This window comes from Neltuma alba, unplaced genomic scaffold (assembly GCF_004799145.2).
Source record: "Neltuma alba isolate B1F8T4 unplaced genomic scaffold, ASM479914v2 tig00001082_pilon, whole genome shotgun sequence".
Taxonomy (NCBI): domain Eukaryota; kingdom Viridiplantae; phylum Streptophyta; class Magnoliopsida; order Fabales; family Fabaceae; genus Neltuma; species Neltuma alba.
Genome location: NW_021632319.1, coordinates 157326 through 175416, shown reverse-complemented (window position 1 = coordinate 175416; position 18091 = coordinate 157326). Strand labels below are relative to the sequence as shown.

At 38.1% G+C, this 18091-nt stretch overlaps 1 protein-coding gene across 1 annotated transcript; it reads right to left on the bottom strand.

Moving 5' to 3' along the window:
- Window positions 1-447: 447 nt before the first annotated feature.
- On the bottom strand, window positions 448-16902 carry LOC114750367 (importin beta-like SAD2). The gene is made up of 22 exons (XM_028938960.1): window positions 16627-16902; window positions 16206-16341; window positions 16044-16131; window positions 15612-15761; window positions 15098-15260; window positions 14075-14259; window positions 13804-13977; window positions 12116-12261; window positions 11910-12033; window positions 11655-11835; window positions 10444-10603; window positions 10304-10345; window positions 10090-10208; window positions 9798-9996; window positions 9159-9290; window positions 3111-3214; window positions 2808-2987; window positions 1904-2043; window positions 1658-1797; window positions 1338-1492; window positions 846-972; window positions 448-746 (listed from the first exon to the last, which is right to left on the bottom strand). Exons 1-22 carry the CDS (start codon window positions 16714-16716, stop codon window positions 586-588), a joined length of 3096 nt encoding a protein of 1031 aa, XP_028794793.1. The 5' UTR covers window positions 16717-16902; the 3' UTR covers window positions 448-585.
- Between the last annotated feature and the right edge of the window lie 1189 nt (window positions 16903-18091).

Genomic DNA, 18091 nt, shown 5'->3' with positions numbered 1-18091 from the left:
TAATCCCTTCACCAATACTCGAAGACTATGCTCGACTGTAATACATACATACATACATACATACATACATATATATATATATATATATAACGACACATCTTTAAATAGTGATGATAATAATAATACAACATCACCGAAAATGACCAATACAGCGATTGGCTAACCCAACACTACCCATCTATGTGACAGGCAGAATCCGTATGCATGACACTCTTTACTGCCCTCGTCCAAACAACTTGGAGGGTGGAGACTGGCGAAGGAAACCAACCAATGTGAGAAAAAACAAGACAACATAGGCATGCAAAAATGGGCACATTTACCGAGAAAAGATACCCGACCCCACAGTTCCCTGAATCAAACATTCTTTGATTTCAAAGGAAACTTCTGTGCCCTAAGCTTATGAGAACTTCAAAACTGAAGACCAACCCCCTTTTTTTTTTTTTTGGTTTTTTCAGACTTCTTTTGACCAGTGCCTCAAATATAGAGGCAACCCTCTGCTTCGGCGAAGCATTTTTACCAAATGAATGGGTAAAGCCAAAGAACTTGAGAAAAGAAAACCACGACAAAGAATGTACATCCAGAGACTTAAGAGGCTGTGGCAGTTTGTGCCTTCTCTAGTTTTTCTTTTTCAATCTCTGCTCTCCTCTGCTCAGCATGCTGGGCAACGCCATTGGCAAGAGCTTGATATTGCAACTCAAGCGTTTGAGTTAGGTTTTGGAACCTCATTGGATCTGATGCTTGCATCGCTGCAGAGAGATTGACGTTAATGGTGTATTTCAGGTACATAATAAACCAACAATTTTATTGGATAAATTTCAGATTTTTTAGGGTTGTTGTCAGCATACCTTTCATTGTATCAACGAAGAAAATAAAAGGATCCACCTCATCGATTGGAGACTGCAACTCTTCATCATCGCTATAGTCATCATCCGAGTCATCATCATACTCGTCACTGGGACGAAATGCCCTTGCCTACAAGCCCATTGATAGAACCGGATAAATATAAACTGCTGATGATGGATATATGGCATTAGAGATGAAAGTACATAAAGATGCATTACAAACCAAGAATCTCAATCTTCAAATGGTTTAATTTAAACAAACAGACATAATAGTTCACTGGTTCAACTGAAAATGTCTTGTGCATGAAATAAATCAACTTCAGGAGGACAATTAACAATTTGTGAAACACACAGCTTACGTTAGTTATGGCTTATAAGTATATATGAAGATCCAATACAGCATTCATATTGCTCAATCTCATTCACCTCAATTTGATCCTATGTAAACATAAACACGCATACATTTAAGTTTTTGAAGGGATCATGTCTGCATACCTGTTCAGCCAACTTTCTAAGCTTTTCTGTGTCAGCTTCATCTCCATCCTCAGCATCATCTCCCATTTCCTTGTCAGAGCCGCCATTGCCATCATCATCATCATCAGTTTGAAAACCATCCATATCATCATCTTCAGCTTCTTCCTTTGCAGCCTCTGCACAGCAGGTACAAGAGACCAAGAATTTGGTAACCACAAATCAGGTTAAGCATGACAGACCATGACAGACCATGACAATCTGAAGGTTCAATTAATCTATTATAAATAAATGAGTGGTACAATTGTAACTTCTCAATTAAGAGAAAGACCAAATCAGAAAACCTGCAACTTGATCCTTGTATGCAACTAGAAGATCAAGGGTGGCCCGAAACACCCGACCAAAGGCATCTCCTAGCAATTGATCGGCTGGCACTGCTAATACTGATGTTAAACCAAGGCAGCAAACCTTCTTGTCATGTTCCCTACAAATATATTTCCATAGGGTATGATGTTACTGTTAATAGAATAGTACTACAAAGGAAAGCAGAGAAGAGGGTTGGTGAAAGAGAGGAAAGAACATGTGCATGCCTTTTAAAATTAGCACGAACACCACTCTTTCTGACTTGCTGTAGCATGTGGAACCAGAGAGTGAATACTTCTGATGCAACACCCAACTTTTGCAATATGCTGAGAGTAAGTGTTGCATTATAGTAAAGGGCATCTGCAATCTGCACAACAACAAAAAATTATTCTTAGAAGTCACTTTAATGTTTCTTTAGTTAATGATCACGAGAATTTTGACAAGCTTAAGAGAAAAACTAGGCTACTAAACTACTCTTCCGGTCCTAATTATAAGACCCAATTGACTTATTTGAGGAGATTAAGGAAGTAAGTTAAGTTGGTTATTTATAATAAATAAGTGTTGTTATTCCTAAAATATCCTTGCTAATTAAGTATATTGGCTAAAACTATCATTACTAGAAGGATTATCTTGGAAAAAAATGCATAAATATAAAAGAAAAAATGGATTGGGTCTTATAATTAGGACCAAATAAAAAGTCAAATTGAGTCTTATAATAAGGACCGGAGGAGTACATAGTTTTAAATAAAAAAAAAAAAAAGAATAATCAGACAAATAATACTGTTCATTTCTCTCTGATCCAGAAAGTAATATTTACTAGTTATAGCCCTGAAGGATGTAGAACCATATCAACTCAAGAACTAGGACTAGTCTGAACTATAACTATCATGCCTATCCACTTTTTACAGGGAACACCAGTGAATAACAGCAAATTTACACACACGTTCACAAGAAAAAAATAGATGCCTTTCCAGTCGCAAGTCCCAAACAATGTAAATACTTGTAGCCTTTAACAAGCTCCAACTTAGAGCTCTAGAATGAATAGTAGTAAATAAATGACCCAGAAAAATCAAGATAATTTTGAAAGTGAGCGTTTTGACATTTTAAAGATGATTTCTGATAATCCCTTACCACTTGGATGAGAAGACATTTTAAATATGATTTCTCAGTTCGGCGCAAACGCTCAACTGTTGTTCTGAGATATGGCTCAACCCAGTGATCCACCTGCCCTCTGCAATTCTGAAACACAACTTCAATAAGCTTTGGAGCTGGCTCAATATCGCTGTCCTCCATGTTTTTATCTGCCATAATCTGCAATGTAAATACAAAGCACAGGGGCATCAATAAGATGGAAACACGAACAATAGCTTCAGATGACAAGCTCAAATCAAACAGGAAGTAACTTGAAAGAATTTCAATGTGAAAATAACTCACAGATGAAATTATGTTCCACAGACTTTGTTGATAATCAGGCTCTTTGCAAGAAAGGAAATGTGCAGTTCCCCTTGAAATGTAGTTGTCCAAAGGAACTAAAATATCTGCAGAAATTTAAAAATTAACATGTAAACACATTAAATAGATGCAAAATTATACTAAAAGATTACACCAAAATATATATTATACTGAAAGGTTGAAGCACACTAATCAGGTCAAAACCAGATCATTAATATTTTAGGGATTTTATGTCTAGACAACAAGACCATGCACAGTTATTCTTTTATCTTGTCTTTAAAAAACTTACACACCAGCTCATTCCAGACAGAACCTTTATTAAAGCTAGAGCAAGTGGAGAAGGATGCCAAGAAAATACAGAGTAGCTCACATTGAGTACTCTATCTTGTAGCATATGTACTGATACTGTTTCCAGCATGAATACACAGTGGGTAGCTCTCATTAAGTACTCAAGTTCTCACTCCCATTTTGTGTCTTCTCACTTTCTCTTATTCAAAAATTTATCAAAACAAGAATAAAGCATGGGGAATAAATCCGGCTGTATAAGGGCTTCAAAAATTTGGGAAGGGAAAAGGGGGGGGGGGTGGGGGGAGAGGAGGGAGGCCACCGTGAAATTGCCAATTATAACTATCTACACTTTAGCGTAGTAGCTATTTATTTTAAGATAGAACTTTCCATGTTTGACTGGGAATTTGTCATGTCCCTTTACACAATAATAACTGTTAGAAAGCCCATGATACCCGCCTATCATTATGCATGAGAATAATATCCCTGATTGTATGCTATCATTAATTGTAGTTATTGCTGAATGATTCTAACCGGATTATTATCACCGTCCGGACCCTATATATTGTAATCATCTCATATTGAATAATACAATGGAGTGAAATATTCAGAATTTGACATGGTATCAGAGCAATGGGGTTGGATCCGTCCCAAACCCTTGCTGTAAACAGAGAGAGCGAGGAGAGAGAGTGAGGGAGAGAGAGAAACGCCGGCGTCCTCAGATCTGAAGGTCAGAGAAGGACGTGACCGACACCACCCCTCCAATCCTCACCAGAATCCTCCGATCGGCGCGTCCCCAGAAGCCAGCGTCCAACGGAGCAACGCGTGAAGCTCACGCGCCGTCTCAAGCCTCTGCGCGTGAATCCCACGCGCCGTCACAAACCGCCGCGCGTGAAGCCCACGCGCCGTCGCCAGAACCATCCCAGTACAGTACTTCGTCCAGAAGATGAATCCTTCAGACTTTACACCACTTTTTGGGTCTGTTTGCAATATGCCTGTCACAAGAGGCACCATTCCAATGGCTTTTACGTCTGGCACATCCTCAAATACTCAAGGTACTCCTTCAAGAGTAGCCCCCTCTAAAACTTCTGATCCGATGCCAGATTTGACAACCGCCACTGAACAGCAACCTATGATGGTGGCTCACAAACTAAATGGCAGCAACTATCTCCAATGGTCCCAGAGTGTATTGATGTATCTACGTGGGAAGCGTAAGGAAAAATATATCAATGGAGAAGCAAAACAACCGGCATACAATGATCCCAATTTTGACACCTGGTTCGCTGAAAATAATCAGGTGATGTCTTGGCTATGTAACTCAATGACTCTCGAAATCAGTGAGGGATATCTTCTTGCAAGCACAGCCAAGGAGATTTGGGATGCTGCTAAGCGCACTTACTCTACATTGGACAACACTGCTGCTTTGTTGGACCTAAGGAGGCAACTCAAAGAACTGAAGCAAGGAAGCTTGACTGTAACACAGTATTACAGTACTCTGACAAAGATATGGCAGCAATTGGATCTCTTTGAAGTGCATCCTTGGAAGAATATTGATGATGCTAATTACTACAGACAGCTAGTTGAAAAGGGACGAACATATGATTTTCTGTTGGGCCTGAATGATGCTTTTGAAGAAGAGGCAGAATTATGGGTCTAAAGCCCCTTCCATCCCTATTTGAAGTCTTCAGTATGGTTAAGTTCGAAGAAAGTCGGAGACCCTCACCCAGGGTAACCAAACCCCAGTTGATGGCTCAGCTTTAGTCACAAGGGGACCCCAGACATCAGAGAGTTCTGAAAGAAAAGGGAACAAGTGGTGCAATCACTGTAACAAGAAAGGCCACACCAGAGATGAATGCTGGAAACTACATGGAAAGCCAACCCATGGGAAACAGCAACAGCGTCGAGATGGAAAAAGCCACCACACCTCCTCTGAGGAAAGAGGCGATGATGGAGATCGCTTAACCAAAGAAGAACTTCAACTGCTCCGAAAGATGCTTGAAAGGCAAAACTCATCAAAAAAGGTTCCCAACGTAACTTGATTCAGTCAGGTAATTCTATTATTGCTCTTAATGCAATGGTCACTAGTGATGAGACATGGATTGTTGACTCTGGTGCTACAGACCACATGACTGGTAATAAATCCCTCTTCAAAACTCTCAAATATTGCCATGAGAACCTCCGAGTAAAAGTGGCAACTGGACTATATACTAAAGTTGAGGGTGTTGGCACTGTGGCCCTCTCTGATGATTTGGAAATTCATAATGTTTTGTTTGTTCCTGCTCTCACTTGCAATCTTATATCTGTAGCAAACTGACTAAAGGACAAGTATGTCGGGTGATCTTTGATGATGTTAACTGTGTTTTTCAGGATTCGATCTCGGGGAGGAAGATTTTGACTGCTAAGGAATGGGATGGACTCTACTACTTTGAAGGAAAGGACATGAAGACAAAAGGAGCAAGGAAGGCTATGGTTAGCTCCAATTCTCGAAATAAAAATGTAATGTTGTGGCATCAAAGATTAGGCCACCCCAGTTTTGATTATATGAAGCATGTGTTTCCAACATTATTCAATAAAAATTCTTCTCCTTTCCAATGTGAAACTTGTCAAATTGCCAAACAAACTCGCACATCTTTTTCCAAGCATATTTACAAACCCACTAACCCTTTTACATTGATCCACACCGATATTTGGGGACCTGCCAGAACCAACACCCGAACAGGCACAAGGTGGTTTATCACATTCATCGATGATCATACACGGGTTACATGGGTTTATCTTATGAAAGAGAAATCCGAAGCATTACAAATTTTCAAAAATTTTACTCCTTTGTGAAAACCCAATTCCAGACTCCCATCAAAGTACTGAGGAGTGACAATGCCAAAGAGTATGTGAGTGGAGCCTTTAGGGAATTTCTTGAGCAACAAGGAATCCATCACCAAACCTCATGTGTCTATACCCCACAACAAAATGGCGTTGCCGAGCGGAAAAATAGGCACCTTTTGGAAGTAACCCGAGCCATTATGATGGAAGGAAATGTTTCGAGCCCGTTTTGGGGAGATGCAGTGCTCACTGCGGCCTATCTTATTAACCGAATGGCCTCCAAAGTTCTCAACTTCCAAACCCCTATTCAAAAACTCCTTGAAACCTACCCCGCCTCACCTATCATCAATACCATTCCACAAAAGGTCTTTGGGTGTGTTGTCTTTGTCCATAAACATAATGGGGAAAAACTAGGTGCTAGAGCCGAAAAATGTCTTTTTCTTGGGTATTCCTCAACCCACAAAGGCTATAAGTGTTACTGTCCCTCTACCAGAAAACTCATAATCTCCAAAGACACGGTTTTCTATGAAGATGATGCATACTATCCCAAATTACCCATTCAGGGGGAGAATTGTGGAGTAGAATGGCTAATTACCCCTGAACCTGAGACCAACGCACCTCCTAATCCTCCAGAACTCTATACACCGCACGAAGAAATCCCTGAACCTGAACCGGAAACCCCTAACCTACACCTCAACCAAACAGCCCAAAACCCCCACAAACAATACTCACACAATGGAAACGAATGCTGAAATTGATGCAGGGGTGACAGAGCACTCAAGATCTCAATCAAGTGAACAAGACAGTAGTAGTGGGGTTCCTTCCATTCCAAGGCAGCAACATGATTCCAATCCGGAGTTGGATCCTGAAGAACTAGGATGGCCTATTGCACTTAGAAAGGGGGTAAGGTCTTGTACTCAGCATCCTATACAACGATTTGTCTCTTATGGCAATCTATCTGCTAGAATGCAAACCTTTGTGGTGAATAGCTCACAGGTGAAAATTCCAGAAACATTTCAACAGGCCATGAAAGATCCTAACTGGAAACATGCAGCATATGAAGAGTTGAAAGCCCTGAAGGAGAATAACACGTGGGATATAACCACACTTCCTAAGGACAAGAAAGCAGTGGGTTGCAGGTGGATCTTCACACCAAAATTCAACCCTGACGGAAGCATCAACAAGTACAAAGGGAGATTAGTTGCAAAAGGGTACACTCAAACCTATGGGATTGATTATCAAGAAACGTTTGCTCCCGTGGCAAAGTTCAATACCATCCAAGTACTCTTATCCCTAGCTGCTAATCTTGACTGGTCCCTACATCAACTGGATGTAAAGAATGCTTTCCTAAATGGAGACTTAGAGGAGGAAGTATACATGGAAGTTCCAGATGGAGTAATAGCTCCACCTAATTCAGTTTGCAAACTGAAGAAGTCATTATATGGCCTGAAACAGTCTCCACGGGCATGGTTTGATAGGTTTGCCAAAGCACTCAAAAGGTTTGGTTACAACCAAGGACAAGCTGATCACACTCTTTTTGTCAAACACAATGATGGAAAGGTAACGATCCTAATTGTGTATGTGGATGATATAGTCATAACTGGTGATGACGAAGCTTTGATCTCTCAACTCAAGAAAGCCCTGGCTAGGGAATTCCAAGTGAAGGACCTAGGTCACATGAGGTACTTTCTCGGAATGGAGGTTGCTAGGTCCAAAAAGGGTATAAGTGTGTCACAACGGAAATACACACTTGATTTACTCCATGAAACAGGGATACTTAGGGGCTAAACCGAATGGAACACCTATGGAAGAGTCATGCAATCTGGAGGTTAAACCAGAAGGGGTACCAGTTAACTCAGAAAGATACAGAAAACTTGTGGGTAAACTGATCTACTTGACCCATACACGACCTGACATTAGTTATGCAGTTGGGGTGGTAAGCCAATTTATGCACCAACCTCAGGAAGAACATATGGAGGCTGTGTACAGAATCCTTTCCTACCTCAAACTCAATCCTGGAAGGGGAATATTCTTTAAAAGAGGGAATACAAGAAACATAGAAATCTATACTGATGCAAACCATGGGAGAGCTGTAGATAACAGGAGATCTGTCACAGGTTACTGCACCTATGTTTGGGGAAACCTTGTGACTTGGCGAAGCAAGAAACAGACCGTAGTCTCAAGAAGCAGTGCTGAAGCTGAACTAAGAGCTGTAGCTCTAGGGGTGTGTGAAGGAATGTGGGTGATCAGACTCCTGAAGGAATTGAGAATTCCCTATGAAGGGCCAGTAAACCTCTGGTGTGACAACCAAGCTAGTATTGAGATGACAAAGAATCCAGTGTATCATGACCGAACAAAACATGTCGATATTGATCGGCACTTTATCAAAGAAAAGGTAGAAGGTGGTATCATCAGCTTAAGCTATGTGCGTTCGATTGATCAGATTGCTGACATCATGACCAAACCTTTAGCCGGAGTCAAGTTTGAAGGGCTTCGAAGCAAGCTGGGGATGGTTGACATCTACTCTCCAGCTTGAGGGGGAGTGTTAGAAAGCCCATGATACCCGCCTATCATTATGCATGAGAATAATATCCCTGATTGTATGCTGTCATTAATTGTAGTTATTGCTGAATGATTCTAACCGGATTATTATCACCGTCCGGACCCTATATATTGTAATCATCTCATATTGAATAATACAATGGAGTGAAATATTCAGAATTTGACAATAACAAGCTAATTTTATACGGACTGTTCCTATTGTAGGAATGATGAGCTTATCCTGTAATAAACTAGACGTCACCAACTCAAAGCTCTAATGCAAAAACCAAAGAGGCCAATCAAGAAACGTTCTAAACTAGATTCTTACATAAGCAAACAAAATAAATTGAAATGAACAGTAACAAATGAAGTTGAGCATCATACTTGGAAAGAAATCAATGGCCCAATCTGCCAGTGCCTCCATCATCAACGGCCAAAGACTCCACATGTCCAATGATATTGTTGGAGAGAAAAAGGTCATGTATGATACTATTTCCAAAACTTCTTCAAAAACCTCTGTAGGTATGCGCAAAACACAAAAGGAAATGAATGGCAAGCTAAGTAAACTGAGTATTTGAAAACACTAGCCCTCACCCAACCAGCAAACATTAAAAGGAGAACTACAATGAGGTCCCAAGGAAAGAAAATAATCACTAAAAGTCCCAATAACAATCTAAACAGCATGTAATGACAAGTTCCAGAGTAAGAAATGACAACTTCTGGGATTTGTTTTGCAATTATTTTCCTTTCTTGAGACATTGTAATTCTCCCAACATTAAATAGCCATTACACACAGTTCACTTAAAATCCAAAGAGTTCATTAAACTAAGTATGGCTTCTAGTGTCACATTTTTAACCCAGTGAAATATCATGTTGATATATTAAAAACATTAGCCTAACTGATGTCGAGAAACTCCATTTAAAACTCAGAAAAAGGCACAAAAAACAGAAAGAAGAGAAGCAAAAATGGACAAACAAAACCCTTAAATATAATTCAACAAAATATGATTGAGGGCAAAGTACCTTGACCATCAGTTGTCAACATTCTGCGCATTATGGGAAGCAAAGTTGGCTCAACTTGAACGAAAAGATGAGGAAGCCTGCTCACTGATTCAAGTATTGTGCTAATAGCACGCAGACAACCAACTGCTGCCAGAGCACCCGGATCATCAGCTTCATCATCAGCTTCAGCAGTGTGCATACACCTCCAAAATGCAGCTGCCTGTTGTTAAAAAGATAAGTTAGATTTATTACATGGAGAAAACAAGTTCTCCAGTGAGACAAAAACAAACTGTCAGATTGAAGATTCAATTACCAAATTCTGACATAGCCCAAGTGCATAAGGTGCCATCTCTTCCCCAAACTTGTCCACAATAGTCTCCAAAGTAAATACAAGGTCCTCATTCTCAACCTCATTCATGAGTTTGAAAAACTCTGAAAAGATTTGGTTCACTTAAACTTGTTCAATTGTTCAATAAGTCAATTAATAAATTTAAATTATAAGCTAAAGACTTTTTACATTAACATACCATCAAGGAGCTGAGGGAGAATAGGACGAATTTCGTTCAAATCTGCACAAACATAACGGGAAAAAGCATGATCAAAATTAATTTTAAGAAAAATGATGCAAACAAGAACAAACATGACACTCAAGATGTATATAAATCACCTTTACAAGCTTCTACAAATGAACGCAGAGCAAAAACAGAATCAACCCGCACAGGAAGGTCTGGATCTCTCATCCCAGACACAACACACTGCAATGCTTTCCGGAAATTGTTTTGATCAGAGAAGTTGACATGAGCATACTGTCCTGCAACCCATGCGGCCTGTTTTCACAAGCAAGTATTAAGTACCAGGATCTGTGCAATAGACAAATGAGAGTGACATGCTTTATTTAAAACCAAAACAACTTTACATCCAGTCATATCATCACATGACATATGTCAAACGTAATGGTTAGATTGATTAGAGGAAAGTAAATGCATGAGAAGGGAAATTTATGAAGAATTTCATCACTTATCAGACCAAAAGACCCGGGGGGGGGGGGGGGGAACAAATTTCATTATTTTATTGCAGGGTTATATTTTAACGACGGAAAAGCACAGATTGAAATACAGTCTTGCAAAATGATTGGAAGAGAAAATCAAAATATTAGTTTGGGTCCATCTACGGCCAGTTAGATTTCATATATGCCATTTGAGCTCATAGCTCACATAAAATCAACCCCCACCATTAAGATTGAAGTGAACATGATGTCAAGGCTTCAGTCCCTATTGCCACTCCTAGCTTTGAAGGCTTTCAGCCTTCTCTGCTAATTTCTCAAAAAAGTCATATTCTTCATGGTGCCACCTTAAATACTACCATTTTAAACTATAATTATAGATTTAAAAATTGACTATAGAAGAATTCATTCTTCCTTTATAATAAAATCCGACAATGAATCAATTGGAAAGGATTGGTCTTTCATACAATGCATCAACATCAAATCTGAATCACTCAAAAGTAACCCCAAAACAAGAGTGATTACACTCCCCTGCTCTCTAAGATGAATAAGAGAAAACCATACTGATCCAAATATGACAAAAAATAAAAAAGTCACGTTGCTAGAGTGGAGAAGACAAACCAACAGCCCAACTAATCTACTACTTTGCTCATTCTTGTGCTTAGAGAACACTTGATCAATTAATGCCACCGATGTAAGGACACACTTTTCATATGGACATTATTCTCAAAGGATGGACTAGCCTTGAAATTTATTGCATTCTTGTTACCTTTCCCAAGCACACCAAAGAAATACAGAAAGGAAGAAGAAAAAAAGGAGAGAAAGAAAGCAAAAAAAGTGACATTGTCCAACAAGGAGATAGATTTGATACGTACCTTTGCCCTAAGGTGGCCAACAGGACTGCTGAACTCAGGAAAGACATGTTGCACTAACATACGCTCAAGTTCAGATTTGTATGGCTCAGTTTGCTTCAATTTATCACAAAGTGCCCCAATAGCAAGAAGAGCACCATCTTTCTGCCTATAAGGCTTGTATTCTCCAGGAGCTTCATCATACCTAGCACAGCAAAAGTCTAAACATGATCCCCAATTCATGAAGTATCTATTCTACAAAGCAAGAGAAAACTTTACCTCTTGAAGATTTCAACTATGAAATGAATAAATTTGTGAAGATTTTCTTTCCCACGTTTTCGAACTAACTCACTCACAAAATCCATTGAAGCAGTCCTTGGACTATACAAGTCTTCAATAATGTCTGAAGTGAAGAACAAGAATATATAAGCACAAATACAACTAAAAACTTTATTAAATATCAAAATAATATCAATAAGACTTACCATAGCCTTTCCTTACATATTCATGGGGGTCTTCATCCCAAAGCTTCTGATCATTATCATTAAAGCACATGAGGGGAAACACTATCTCAAAAAGAAGAACATCTAGCCGAGGTTGAAGCAAAGAATACATGCTGTTCTTTGAAATACTGCACGTATAAATTAAAAACAGAAGTTCAGACAAAATGAACTAACTTAGGAATCTGAATCACCATATATTTTGCCAAGTGAGCAACAGAAAATAAAAATTTAATTAAATAGTTTGTCAAATTCATGTCAAACTCTCTACATAGCTATCATGAACATTGAAGGATCACCAAACAAAATATTACCGAAAAATTCAATTATTGTCAGAACAAAACTGTCAATCAACCTCTTATACTTGTACCATTTTGGCAAAAAGACATTCCATTATTTACTTAGGGTGCACTACAAAGTAACTATTTTCAAAGCCTACAAGACTTTCCTAAGTTATTAGGAGTCATTCCTTACTCTTTAACCTATCAAACTCCTATATTATTTTTATAACGGAGGAAAACATATAAAACTCATACTAGTAATAGATCTTTGTCAAGAACCATTTCAGCTTAAAAGTTTAAGCTTCTAAAGACATGGGATCAAACCCACTATGACCAATAGGTCAAGAGTTTCAGGATTCCCACACATATTTGGAGGCCTATGCCTTATTATCATTTAAAACTCGAAGATCTTTTGTGTAATTGGAAGTGTTGGAAATTATAGTAAAATCTATCCATGTATCTTCACCCAATACTCCTCAAGGTATAAATTCAAAAGGCTATAGCTGTTCACCAAAAATCCGACTACAAAAAAGTAACCAACCGACTTGCAAACTCTCACCATCAATTCAAGAACTTTAGCAACTAGTACTCCCACAATAAAGGGCCCCAGCACAGAAAAAGTTGCTATAATTCTCAAACATGTTCACCATATGGGCAACTTCAAAATCTCCCAACTCCCCATGGCTACATTTCCAACACCAATGACACAGCTCTTAATAGTCTTTTACCTGACCCACTTCCCACGAGTGAACCTATCAACCTTTCACCAAATTGTCTCCTCCATTACTTGGGTAACTTATCAGCACAACCAGCAAGATGATCTTGTGTGCTGGCACTTGTCCTCAATGTCTAACTCCCTACACTAACACATACAAAACTATGACAATCTCAACATCAACAACTCCATATCTACAGAGGTTATCTTGATAGAATGATTAACCCTCAAGAATTATATCTTCTTGCCCCTTTACAGGATTAAAATATATCATACCAACAGCCATGTGAAGTCTTTCATTCTACTTGTGTCTCACCACATTCCTGAATACATGCCCCAATCCCACTCTACTACGAAACCATATTATGCACCCGATTCCAAGGATTTGGTTCACTCTATTTAATCCACTGCTATGCTAGCAAGACTAAATTTGAGGCAAAAGCAACAGAGAAAATTCACGCATAAAAAGTCTTCCCATACTGAGACACCCTCCATGGTACATACAAAAATATAGAGAATCCTTTGTAATGTTTCCCTGGCTCTCGGCATAAATTTTGGATAAAATAGGCATTTACTCTGAGAAAAGTTGGGTATGAGGCATATGATGAGAGCACAACCGAAGGATATAGATAAATAAACAAAATGATTTATAATCATTTTTCAAAACGAGACCCCACCTGTTGCTTAGATATTGAAGAATCAAGTTGATAACCCTATCAGGTAAATAACCACCAACTCGAACGACATTCAACAGATTTAAGTGGCACTCCAAAATCTTCCCCGCATAATGCTTCTGAAACATTTGGGCAAACGCTCTGTTTTCAGGGTTTTGCAGCTTCAAATCTCCAAAACTGTAAAAATAAATCAAAACCCATAAAAATTTAAATTCAATTACTTAGGCAGCAAAGCGCATATTTCTTAATTAAATGATTCAGGAATCATACATACCGAGTATACAGCCTGTTCAGAATATGAACTGTCCATTTCTTCACTTTCCACCAACCCCATGATTTTTTTAACTCAGGATCTACAGGCTGACCTTCCAAGGGGACAGGCCTCTCTAGTTCATTTAAAAATAGCACCATCCAAGCGTTGAAGACATTCTGATCAAACAACTGCTTTGGAATCTCCAACTGAATAAATTCAAATAATAAAAATTTCAGGGGAATCTCTTCATTAATTTTGAATAATAATGTCCACATGACATTTTATCAGGTTGGTAGCTACAATAATCCTTAGCTACTCTAATTGTCAAAACCAGAAGATATTGTAACATACTCTAATCTGCTTATAATAATCTCATCTAATTAAAACATAATAGATACTGGCAAAATAATAAATCTGAGGTTGAACAATGAATACAGGGCCTAAGCATAATGGGCCTTATTCTCCAACCAATAATAAACCCACAAATGCTCAAGTAACTTCCAGTAGCTTAACTGGAAAGGGAACAAGTAGACAGTTATGCTATCTCAATTTTGTTAATAAAAATTTCTCTTTTCAATTCTTTTGCAAATAATTTCAAGAAAAATGACCATATTCAGGAGCAGCATGGATAAATTATTCAAATACACATCACATCAACCAAGTCTAGCAAGCACATGAGATCATAAAAGACTTGCTACAATATAATCAAACAAGACTACAAGAGTCCTAAAAGACAAATGTTCATGGTATAAATGATCCTTGAAAAGATCTCTATCTTTTGATGTTTGAGCTAATATGGAGAAAGATAGTCTGCCTCTACAAATTATTGAACTGTGTCATAAAGAGTTAATACAAACCGCAGTATGAGCATGGTATACAATGGAATTTGTAAAAGAATCATATAGTAAAAGGATAAAAAGATCATAGGCTATACATAAACCTCAATAAATGCAGCATACGTCCAATCAAGATTTGATTTACTGCATGGTGCATACAATAAACACTTCCTGCAAGAGATATTCATAGGGAAGGAAAGGAACATACATATATGGAGGACCAGAAGATTTTACAGATAAGCTTGATTAATTCTGCTACTTCAAGTGACGGATTGGCAATCTGAACAAGCCTGTTAAATATGTTGAGAAGGTGAGGAAATGTCTCCTCGACGATACGGTGAACTGGTGTCCTCTCCTCATCTGACTTGAACCTGAGGATTGGGAGGGAAAGAGCTTTTAGCAATATTCCCATTTACAGCTTTTGTATACACTATTGAAGCAGGCTTGGGGCTATACAAGATTTTTGTATACACTACTGACAACTCTAAAACATTATTTATGAAAGGAAGATATGTCAAACCCATGGGATATAACTAGCACCAAGTGACAAGGAACAATCACCAAAAAGTGAATATTGTTATGACTTGTCATTTAATTATAAATTATAAATTATATTATAAATAAATAGTTATGTAAAATGAAATATAATCAAGGATAATAGCCCAATTTCGTTCAACTAGAATATAACGTTTTATAATTCATAGAGATCAGTGCAAACTTACTCATATTTTCTAGAAAGAATGCGCAAAACAAATAAGGCACCATAGACTTGTTGATCCTGTAAGTTATGCTTCACCCAGTCAAGAAGATGTGGCCACTGCTCAGGATAATCAGAATGTATAATTGTTTTGAGGCACTCACCAAGTTGTACCCTATACAAATATGGTCAAGTAAGATAAGTTAATAAAATGAAACTAAGTGTACCACAGAAGCTTCTTTGTTTCCTTGTTTTCTTTTCTTTTTTTTTTTTTTTTTTTTTGGGGGGGGGGGGGGGAAGGTGGTCACAGTTTAGATCCCTATGAGGACAAATTAATATAATCAATAAACACAAGCTTGGCATGGCTTGTCAAAAGTAATTACATGAGATTGCACGAACATTGTTTTGCATCATAAAAGTTTCAAAAGGCATAGAAGCCACAGTTCAACTACTGTACCTTAATAGGGGAGGAACTTGAGTTACAAACACAAGAATGTGATCCCTCACTACGTCTTTATCACTCTGTAAGATCTTCTGCTGGGACTCTACATCATCCCAGAAAACAAAGATAAGCAAACAAGGGATTCAGTTTTCAACTCCCACCAACATTAGGACATACCAGAATCATGGGGAGACCAATTTTTGGCAATGAAGTTTTTGAAATGAATGCTTGCAACTTGGCGTACGCCCATGTCACAGTTGTTGTCTACAATGATTTGCAACAGCCTCACGAGATGTTGAGGGGCATACTGAAACTGTAAAAGAATAAAACCATATATTATTCGGAAACCACGTTAAACCAATCTTCAATTGCATTCAAACCATTCCTGTAACACCAGCATCCGAAGTTACACAGAAAGCGAAATTACCGTGGAAGTGAATAAACAAAAGTAAATGGTATTCAGAGTCCAGATATGTAACAAAAGAAAGAGCGTCAACATTCAGAATTAAGTCAAAGCAAACCACAGTTCTGATCAGAAATTGAAATTCGAATTATTCCTATACCAGAGTAGAGGAATTCCAATAACAAAAAGACGAACCTGATCTAGGCTTTGCTCAGCAGCCTTGCGTTCTTCGGGATTCGGACTAAGAGCAGCTTGTAGTATAACAGCTAGACTAGGGAGATCCATAATCTCACCGCAATCAAAATCCCAACTCTGAACAAAATCAACCTTATGATCAACGAAAATTGAGAGATTGATCGGCAATCTAAACCCTCACTCCCCCAATTGAGAATGAAAAATGAAGTGTGCCACAGTGTTTAGAGCACTGTGAGCAATGGAGAATGAAACAGAGCTCTTTCAGTCTGCGGGGAGAAATTGAAATAGACAGAAGGAGGCTATTTAAAGTGTTAGGGTTTACGGGTTTTAACCATTTTCGACCCAGTACATGCAAACAAAATTATGAAATAACCGATGACCGCCTGTTTGGCTACAGCCTACAGGAACAATTGTACAATAGTGAAATAGGCTATTCTAGCTTCGCTCTAAGGAAAATATTTATAGTTTTTAGTTTTTAATAATATTAAACTTATAAGTAATAGTAATACATTTTTGAACAAATTTTTTATTTAGGATTAGGATGTAGTAATCTCAAAATTTTTTGTAGGATTCTCCCAAAAAACAACTACTCCGTCTGTTCATTTTCATAAGAAACATTTGATCAAATTAAGTTAAAATCAATTAAAGATAATATATGTGTAAAAATTGTATTTTTTTAAATACCTTTATTTATGGGAATAGAATATAAGAAAAAGAACAATAAATAAATAAATGATATTTTGAGAAATGTCATAGTAAACACGTTGAGTATTAAATAAGTAATTAATAAGATAAAATAGAAAACTACCCAAAACAAAATTGGGACATCTTACAAATATTTCTTATAAATATAAACAAAATAGAGATATAGCAATTTTTTTTGGTTACCTAAAGTATCCTCCCACCCGAACGGTAAGAGACTAGTCTCTTGGGATACTGTCAAGTAATTTTTTTCCATACACACTGTCCCAAATATCAAACCCAGGACATGATGTTTAATGTATCCAAGTCCCTTCCACTTGGACCAACACTTGTTGGTAGAGATATAGCGTTTGTTTCAAATAAGAAAGGGGTGGAGAGAGTATAAAAAATATAAATGCAAATGAAAACGAGGTTGTGATAAATAGAATAAGGGAAAAAGACAGAAAAATGCACTTTTAACTTCAAAAGCCCAAAAACGTCCGCCCAATTCCACAAATCCCATTTTGGTACCATGAGACCAAATTGGGATTACTATGTGAAAGGAAAAGACCACATCGCCCTTCATTTTAAATATTATTTTTAAAATATCACAGCCCCTACTGGCCGGCCGGTCACCGGACCTCCGGCAACGGTGGTCACCGGTGCTCCAGCAACCAGTCGACAATTGGTCACCGGAGCTCCGTCGGTCGGATTTTTTTTTTTGAAAATTTTTACAACTTCAATATAACGGTTAACAACTTTTGTAATACTATTAACAACTTCA